At 35.9% G+C, this 10258-nt stretch overlaps 1 protein-coding gene and 1 long non-coding RNA gene across 2 annotated transcripts in view; one reads left to right on the top strand and one right to left on the bottom strand.

Moving 5' to 3' along the window:
- Window positions 1-256: 256 nt before the first annotated feature.
- Window positions 257-10258, bottom strand: part of LOC111863384 (DNA polymerase epsilon catalytic subunit A) — a 75709-nt gene continuing 65707 nt past the window's right edge. The window contains exons 29-34 of the mRNA XM_023849653.2: window positions 9262-9420; window positions 8847-9115; window positions 8137-8281; window positions 5327-5538; window positions 2405-2537; window positions 257-1498 (exon numbers count right to left, since the gene is read on the bottom strand). Of these exons, the coding sequence (XP_023705421.1) occupies window positions 1316-1498; window positions 2405-2537; window positions 5327-5538; window positions 8137-8281; window positions 8847-9115; window positions 9262-9420 (1101 nt within the window). The 3' untranslated portion in view covers window positions 257-1315. The remainder of the gene's footprint in view (window positions 1499-2404; window positions 2538-5326; window positions 5539-8136; window positions 8282-8846; window positions 9116-9261; window positions 9421-10258) is intronic.
- The window catches only part of LOC117282231, a 9549-nt gene continuing 8399 nt past the window's right edge, over window positions 9109-10258 (top strand). Inside the window, exon 1 of the long non-coding RNA XR_004512902.1 lies at window positions 9109-9192. This is a non-coding gene — a long non-coding RNA (uncharacterized LOC117282231). The remainder of the gene's footprint in view (window positions 9193-10258) is intronic.

Genomic DNA, 10258 nt, shown 5'->3' with positions numbered 1-10258 from the left:
TAATCAGTTATCTTCATCTGTTTCCTGTTACTTGCCCAATACACACTTTCTAAATTACGTTCAATGTACATATCAGAGAAATTCAGGAATGAAAATGACGTTACATACGAGGTTGATGCATTTGTGCATGTCGTACTAAGCAAGGTATTAAAAACAGTTGCTTTATGAGGAATTAGTTCGTACCATTGAATATTTGACGCAATAGACAAGGTGTCGCAGAAACTGATGTTGCTATAAACAAGTTTTACTGTATATCTAAAAACAGAAGCAAACCAGTATAAAAGTAATACAGTATACTCCCAATTATTCAAATGAAGAGGAAATATATATGAATAATAAAAATATGGAGAATCCAACAGTAATGTTCAAGTGTGACTGGGAGCCCATGCTAATTCTTGAATACAGATATAGGGAAATGTATCATACTGCCTGATTTGTTTAATTATCTGAGAAACCATGAGACTTGCAGAAGTGCCCTGTACATAAAATTTGTTTCATTTTTCTCCACATCTTTTGCTTAAAATATTTCTTGCTCAAATATGTAGCAAGTTACATTCAAGATATGTGCAAAAATGTACGTAGGTCTTAAGGTATTATGTCCGCTAAAACTGTTCAATCTAAATGAAAATTGAAATGACTCATTTTTTCTTTTCTTTCTCGAGTATAAAATTTAATGAAAAATCTGTCCAGATTTTGAGCTGTTTCCTGCATACTGACAACTGGTCTGATTCAGATAATGAAATAGATGCTCTTCAGGATTGCAGATGTGCCATAAAAGGTGCGTCAATAAATCACAAACCATATAATCCACATTTCTCAAAATCAAACATACATCTACAGGGAAAATGGGTGGAAGTTAACATTTTTTTCACAACTATGAAATGAAAGAAAATCATTTTTTTAAATCATTGCATATGCTGTTACATTCGTCACATGAATATTTTAAACATACAGTAGGAAATGGCTGAGTTCACATGCTATGTCTGACACAGGTGACATGAATCCCTCATGACTTATCAGCCATTTTTAAACTGTCAGAAAAATACAATTTCATATCATTTTCAGTACTTACTGTCCTCTGCCAACAAGATCTCATAAATCTGATTGAGAATCAGAATATAAAAACTTAACCAGGAAAGTAACGCTTGAGCAAATGTATTCAGGATGGTTAGCTGACATCAGAACAGAATATTCATGTTTCCTCATTGGAAGTATTTCCTGGAGAAAGATACAAGATCCTGAAAATATCAATGAGAGCATTCCCTTTGCTATGAACAGATACACGTCTTCAGTATAACACTGCATGTTCTCAGTGTCAAGCAATTAAACCTGGATTCATCTGTATATTGAATTCAACAGTCTCCAGAAGTAATGGCATCTTGAAATGCTGTGCAATGCCACGAAATATCTTGAGATAAACTGCCAAGTCATTTCTTGATACAAGCGTTTGGAAGTCTCCTGCACAGCTGCAGTACTCAGGCATGTTCTCCATTTTAATCTGAGAATAGTACATACACACATTATGCAATATGCACATATACAGGTACAATAGAATCCAATTTAACATTACAGCATTTACATATAATACGGTTCAAGATTACAGAGTTCAGATATACATATGGGAATGTATTGGCTGACATGTGTATATCTGACATATGGAAACATTTTAACAATTATTATAGGCAGCATATTACAAACCATTTAAAAGAATTACTATACCAGCAGAACACTCAGTAACACTGCATTACGTACTACCACAACGTAACACTGTTCATATAACATTTGGGTCTTATATATGGGAAAACTTTGTCCTGTACAGTAGTTGTAAGTCATTTATTATTCTGTGTCACAAATTCTCAAGGCATGCAGTGTGTGCCAGTCAAACCGTTCTGTAAAATAAATATGCGCTACATTGAGTACTTCTGAACTCCTGAACAGAAATCACCAAGATCTTAAATCTTGGATTTTTAAACTGAATGGTTACTATGTACACATACTTTATACTCTCTTACTCAGTTGTAAAATTATCTTAATTTTTAATTCCTTCATATACTTGTGAAAATGATGACAAACTCACATAAGTATAATGCTATTTTCACATACCATCTCATATTTAGTTATATTTTATGTTACTGATAAATAAATAATAAATTTTAAATGGTTATATTTGAAATATCCCAATCATGATGTTATTTTAATCCTAATCTTAGTCTCATATATCAATGCAATATCCCCACAAAAATTTCTTGCACAGTGCATTTAGCCTAATGTTTGCAATAAAAGTGCAGCAGATAACATATGTGCAATCATTCAAAAGAGAGGGCTCAAACGTCATGTAACATGACATCCACACTTTCACTGGGGTGTATAATTACAAGAAGGGTGCTTTACTAACTAAACTTACCTGTAGACATTTCTTACATTGAAGATCCTGCAGTGTGTAAGCCATTGCTTTCCTGTGCATTATGTCTAGCAGGAGGTATTCTATTTCACTATTTTCATAGCTGGTGCGGCACAGTGGACACTGCCAAACAGGACTGCAAAGTGAAGATACTTGATCAGTAGAAATGTACTAAGTAAACAACATGTAGGCATAGTTTTCATAAGAATGGGAATGTTCTCATGTTCAGCTGCTGTATTTATCTAAAATTAACATACTACACACCACCCCCAAAATGCCCTTTTGGACAGCCTTGAATGTTTAGATTTTCTCATTGACTTTATCATCATACTTGTTGTCAGGTCTCAAACTGCATGGGGGTGGAGGGTGTCTTGCATTAGAAATAGCTCTTTTCAAGGAAATGCAATTAAAATAAAGTTATCACAGAGAAAACGTCCACGATATATGGCTATGAAGGATAAATGTCATTGGACGGAAGGAACTGGTGCATATGGAATCTTTTCATAAAAAGCTCCAAGTGAAGAGTGGTCTAATGCGGAGACGAAAATCAGAACATGGCAACAACAGAAACGTTCAACGTAAGTGAAATATTTATGAGCTACGAACACTGAAGTCTCTCAGAAATACAGGTCTGAGCAATTATTCTGAGGCTCAAAAGCATAAAATACTGATAGTAAAAAGAGGCTCGACTGTACTATACATGTGTTTCATGACTTTAGGGCATAACTGCAGGAGGTGATTTCCTAGGTCATTGTGATCAAAAAAGTTCATATAAACATGTGTCTGATTTTGGACGGTTATGGAGTTATGACCGTTTTTGCATTCCTGTACACACCCTTGTGTGAATCGAGTCTATCATCTGGCAGGTCGCTATTTTTAGCCAGCTACAGAGCGTTCTCGTTATCTCGGCACTTGAGAGGTACCTAAGGCATGGTGGGTTGGTATGTAAGGCCACGGCTAGCGTGGTGGCTACTGGTGTTCAGAACAGTTCTTATCTCGGTGCATCTGTTATATTCACGATGCCATTTACATTTTCATTTGAGGAGTATGCAGATAGATTTATGTGTAGGGGGTTTGTGACGGTAACTCAGTTCTTGCCATAACTGAATATCAGCAACAGTTTCCGAATTGTAGAATACCGAACAGGAGAGTGTTTACTGGAGTTTACCAGGCATTGCGAGATACCGGTAGACATCTTGGCGTTCGTATTGCAGCCGAGCATGGTGTTAATGAAGGTGTCAATGAAGAAGGCAATGTTCGTATGGTACACTGCAGTCCACGTACAAGTACGCGAAGAATTGCCAGCCAGGTCTCCAGACTTAAGCCCACTGGATTATTGTGTGTGGGAATGGAAGAAAGAACTGGTTTACAATGTGAAGGTGGCAACGCGAGATGCTTTGCTCGGTCGCATTCTGGACACCGCTGACCACATAAGAAACAGCCAGCTGAAGCTGCTACGTGTTACCCATGCAGTTCACAACCGAGCGGCAGCCTGTGTTGTGGCCGGCGGTGGCATTTTCGAAAATCAGCTTTAAGCACCAATCAATTCAAATTAAAGGTAATTTCACGAAGTTAACTTTACATTCATACTTTAAATGTATCATGTATTATGCTGGTTTATTATTTTGTTACGTCTTTTGTCAGTAATCGTTACCTTCTATTCTGAGTTTAAAACGGTCATAACTCCGTAACCGTCCAAAATCGGACACATGTTTATATGAACTTTTTTTATCACAAAGACCTAGGAAATCACCTCCTACAGTTATGCCCTAAAGTCGTGAAACACCCTGTATATGAAGTACAAAACAATGAAGAAATACTACGCACAAAAGTGTCAGTTTAAAGTGTGAGAAATCAACAGAAGTGCTGAAATTCCTGGCAGAGTGCAGAAAGGTAGACATGAAAGAGCTCGAAATTCACATTAAGAACAACACATAATTTGTCACCTGTCTTTCTGCTATGTCTAGTCTTACAGAGATATGTAACATCTTGTAACATGTTTCTACTGAAGTTGCACAACCCCAGTACAAACGTTTCCTTTTAAAAATATGTTTGTAGCATTTATCCCAGCCTGCTAGCTGTAGGGTGAGAAGATGTGAATTAAGCCTATGTTTTTCACAGAACAATTTCTAGTTCACTCTATAATTCCACAATGTGTAAGTTTAGTCTGATCATTTTTTCAGCATATCAGAGAATGTAACCACCATATATTTGCAACAATTTGATATTTAGATATGAATTATTACAAAATAATTCTTTCTGCAAAGAAGTTACATGTCTGAGGAAGAAATCTATCTTAATTTTTTTATATTTCTACACTTTTTGTTAACATATTACCAAAACTTTTCCAGTCTTCTGAAGTTGAAAACAGAATGATTTGTCTGTACATCATGTCTGTATTTTTGAGTTGAAAATTAGAAATAAGATGTGCAACTTAAGTATCTGGCCAGTCAGTGATGTGTAAAGTGTCTGGCTGCTGGTGCATGGTAGCTGTATTCAATCTTGAATTACACTACAGTTAAATAATTTAAAAAGAGTTTATGGGGTTGGCACTAAATTCGCCGACAAGTGGCAGTCGCTTGGTCGATATAGTTCACTTGCGAACCAAAACCATGGAGTCTTTTTATTTTTTATGGGGCAAGTATGATCCTGAGGATTTATTTTAAATTAAATTATTCAGTTAAACTTTTGACTAGGCTTGAAATAAAACTATGGTTTAAATAATGACTGTATATTTTTCACAAGTTCTTTCTTTGTAAGTTGAGATTTGTATTGTTATGGCCTGAAATATGTTTTGGCTTCTCTAATAAGATGCTAAAACAAGTTCATTATTAATGTAGTCTTTCTTACCTACAGCTCTGCAGTATTTCATTTTAATGTATATTTTCTCATAAAGCTTCCTTCATACCACAACATTAACCTCACCTGTCATTTTCAGTACTTTGATAATTGTCCTTGCAGAGGTCTATGTCTCGACAATGGTTACATGCCTTGCAGATTACTTCTGGTAAGACAAAGGAAACACAAGGATCATGCCATACAGCTTCATCACTGAAGTCTCCAACATTGATCAGTCGCAACATGTTCCGACGAACCTTTGTAACCTCGTCTTGTACACTGGAGTCCAATGACAACACCTACATAAATATTCACATAATGGATGTGAAAAAAGGAAATATAAATGTAATAATTCTCAAATTCTGAGGTCAATGAAACCTTTCATACAAGAGAAATGCTTTGTGACAAATCAAGTTGCAATGAAGCAAATTTCTTGAGGATTTATGTTTCTGACAGTCAATCCACTAATTTCTTCATTCTTTATTTACTGTCACCAACATTAACCCTAGTAGACCCTAGACTACGTGCCTACACATAGTAAAGAATAGCAGCGGCACACCTGTACAGTGCTGGAAACAAGAACTAGCCACTGCAGCACTACAGACATAGGGCGAGTAATCCTGATAATTTTAAATTTTAAAATTTAGATAAAAATTTTAAAGGATTTTAAAATTAGAACTAAAGATTTTATAAGTGCTAACGTGTGTAACAAAAATAATCTATAAACCAGACAGATATCAACGAAGTAGATGTTGATAATAACAACGAAAGATACAATGTGTTTTTAAATGTTAAATTTTAAACTAAGTGCAGTGTAACAGCAACGTGAGTGTATGCACCTGATGATGGCCGTTTGAGGCCGAAACATGTAGTGTAAAGGAGAGCAAGATCAAGGACATATAATATATTGTTTGCACTTGGGACGGAGTTCATATCATTTACAGGGACAATTTTTACCAGTCATAACATACCTAAACAACTATTTTTTACCTGTTAGGTAATTTGGACTTTTCACAGAAGACACAGACACGGATACACAGACTTCTAATGTGTATAGAGGTATGCGTGACTAAAATAATGAGTTCTAGATTGGATGATTGGATTTACTGGCATTTTGGTTACTTCTCTTAATCACACTCAATTTTAATGCTATCGCTATTCTACACACTATCAGTTCACCATTGCTCATGCACTAGGATCCTCTGTCTTCACTAGTCGTCTCCTGGCAGTGGTTCTTAACACAGAAACTAGCATTTAAAATATCTATGAAGTCTTCTTGATATTTCATCTTCAATCACTCTGTACTCCTCTGTCCTAATGTGTACTCAACTAATCTTCACAGTTGACTAAGGACATGCTCTATTCTCATCCTGGTGCTCCCAACTCAACTCTCCAGGACTCCTTCTCAGTCAAAGTCAAAGTTATGTTACGATCCACAGTCAGCCGGCCAGTCTGTCTTGGAATAAAGCAGCCATCTGGGGCTTAAGACCAGATCTTTATAACTGTATGGCAGTTCCAGGCTTCTTGATGTGGGGTGCTCTCTCTGATGAGAGGATGGGCCTGTCATTTTACAGAGACATAGTCAGCAGTAATAAGTCTGTTGTCAGTATGTACAACATATACAGGGCCTCTGTCAGTCCAGGCTTATTACAGCAGATCATGCCCTATCATTGGTAGCGCCTGCTATAACAGCAGTCTAGTCACTTGAATGGTCATATGCTTGACTGCCGCCAGGTTTACGGTTATTCTGGAACCTCTTATAATTCTTCGGTACGGACCCCATAGAAAACATGTGTTATGTGTCAGACTGCGAGTCTACTGGTCCATTGCCAGCACTGGGCATGGTGTGGACAACATAGAAAACACAGCCTCATCTACTGTTGCATATTGGACTGTGTTTACTGAACAGTTGCCTGGCAAAGTGTTGATCAAATCTGTTACAATATAAACACACCATGGGAAATATATTTAAATGGCAAAGCAGTTGCTTTCAAGGGTTAAGTGCTGCATTTAAAAATAGCTTTCACAAACCAAAATATGTAGTTAGAAGCATATGCATTTATCAATTTTTAAAACAATGTGGTATAAGATATTCACGATTTTACAGGACAATTTTAAAATAGAGAATAATTACAAAATGGAATCAAGTAGGACCACTTCTTACCAGACATTACTTGCGAGATTAAGTCATGAATAATCTTTTCCGAGTCACGACAAATATTTTCAACTTTATTAAACACTCCTGAGAGGTCATGGTGTATTTATTTGTCAAGCAAAGTTTTCAAGTATTCAGACAATGGCAGTTTGAACAAATAAAAATTTAACTTCACTGAAAAGAATGATTTACCAAAGAATTTAATAGAATTAATAAATTACTTTCAAGTACTGTAAAGTAGAAGAGGCCAGACTAACTCCCTTAAGCCAACTTCAATAAGGTTTCTCCAATTTTATATTCTGTGTCTATGACATGCTGGTTTTCTGCATGAATATATTTGTTAACCTTAGCTTGGATTCAACCTTCACACACTTGAAAGGAAGAGAAGGCCAAAAGATGTTGTGTTATTGGAACAGTAACTGTTATACTAACATACGTAATAATATTAGGAAAGTGCAAGTAGAGGCTGTGCATTTTTTGCAAATATTTTACACATGTCATAGGACATCATCACTCAGGCTATACTACTCGTAGGATAACCTGACCTCCAGCTGATATTTAAACAAATATCTTCCACTGACAATGTAACGTAACATTTCTCTTTTGAAAACTAGAGTTGTTAGTTTTTGAAAAGTGAGTGGAACTCTCTACAAGGTATAGTTAACAATGTAACATGTTCCTGGGTAACCTTGAACCCATCACCCATTCCCCTACTTTTTCTTAAATTCACCAATTTCCATACCTTGCATACAGTCTTGACAAATTCAAGGGATACTTTTTCTAGGTCCATATGTGAGTTTTTTGACCAAGAAAACTGATCTTCATCATTCTCCTTAATGAGGTTCTTCGCTTGCTTCAGGGCCTTCTCATGTATGGTTTGTGTAATCCTAAAAAATACCAACATGCACTATAAATTACACCCCACCGTTAAATATAATTGTGTATTTTAATTCAGAATTATTATCCAATGCGAATGATTTAAAAAATAGAATATGTTCCATCAAACAAAGTTAAAAAAAAGTAGCTGCAGATATGACAGGTTCTGTCAACACAATTCTTGTACACAACGGAATTAGTTTATATGTTTTGGACTATTAGCCATCATCATACTATTTTACATATAATGTTACTCAAATGCCATAATCTACATTGGCCATTGTTTTCAGATTTGAATCTACATGTGTGATATGCGAACGGTATCAGATATAATAACTAAGTTGGTTTTGTTGCGGAAAGGTCAATAATTCTCATTTCCACAGCATCATAACCAGCTCTGGTGCCCATTCAGCCTCTTACTGAATACCACAAGCAAAGCATGAATCTCACAACTCACCTCCACCTTGTGGAGTGCTGAGGTTAAAAATGCATTATTCATCAGTTCTTAATTAAGCACAAGGGCAAATTTACTCTACCTACACTAGGCACACTTCAAAAAAGCTTCTCTTCACTCACTTGTATAATTTCTGAGCCATTTCTCCATTAATAAGTTGCTTTGCAAATTCTGCAGTTGTTGCAAAGCGACCAATACCAAGAGGCTGAGGTAATATTTGACTCTGACTGCCAAGTCGACGGCGTCTCACAGGGGTCTGTGGCTGTTCTACATGTTGCAGATGTTGGTAGATAGCACTGATGTAACCAGCAATCACAGCACCGAAGTATTCACGACATCCACCTACATTACGCAGATGCTCCACCACATTCCAGTTCATCAATATAGCTGGCTAGAATATACACACAGTTCTATGTTAAGTAGCACACTGAACCAGTTCACAATGTAAACTAACAGTGAAGTTCACAGGTAAGCAGGAATGTTTAAAGTAATTGTAATTATTGATCTACAGTTCCTTAGATTCATAATTTCATTTACCCCTTCATCATCTTCCTCATCGTTTATGTCCTCATTGCTTTCCCGTTCATCTTCCTCAGCTTCCTCCTCATTGTGTTTCGTGGCAGTGCTGCCATCTTGCCCAACACCAACCTCAGTAAGACCAGCTGGCAGCTTACCCTGCACTCCACCATGGTTTGACTTCATATAAAATTACAAAATCACAAACATACATTTCAGGAAAAATCTCCATTTGCAAGGTATAATAAACCCAGTATATTGAGTGCAAGCTGTGAAGGACATAAAACCTTAGTTACATGGTCACAAATGATTATCCAGAAAAACAATATTACCACTTTAAAAAATTGTCTACATACAAAAAAACTAAACTCTTATGTTAAAGTGAGGTATATATTAAAAGAAACATTAATTCATGTGTCCATAATTCATAGACGATTTCTGTCTTCACACTCTCCTTCCTTAAGATCCATTTTAGTATCATCTTCCCATATATGTCATAAGGGATTAGTTTTAGAATTCCAAAAATGAATTGGTTTCCTGATGGACAAAACATATTGAATAGTCATAAAGAATAAGATAATAAAACATGCCAATGAATTTAATTGTTTAGGTTATCAGACATTAAGAAAACAAGGTATACAGCACATATTGACATTTATGGGATTATGGTACAGTAGAACCTCGCTTAACGGGCATAATTCGTTCCAGAATCTTACTCATAATGCGAAACAATTTTTCCCATATAAATTAATGTAAAATATGATAATGCGTTCCATGCCAAAAAAAAATAAATAAATAAAAAAATTTTTTGTACAACATTTATTCAAAGAAAATTATAAGGAGCGTGAATCATCTTCATCTTTTCTTCTATGCGGAATGAACCAACCCGGAATGCGAATTTGATTTGCAGGGGGGGGGGAACAACAACAACCGATATAATTAGCTTTTTATTTATGATACATATCTAATTCTGTTTTACTAGAAAGCTGCCTAGAGACATTTGTTTTTGCCAAAACTT

This window comes from Cryptotermes secundus, unplaced genomic scaffold (assembly GCF_002891405.2).
Source record: "Cryptotermes secundus unplaced genomic scaffold, Csec_1.0 scaffold568, whole genome shotgun sequence".
Lineage (NCBI taxonomy): Eukaryota > Metazoa > Arthropoda > Insecta > Blattodea > Kalotermitidae > Cryptotermes > Cryptotermes secundus.
This window is presented reverse-complemented; position numbering and strand designations above follow the sequence as displayed.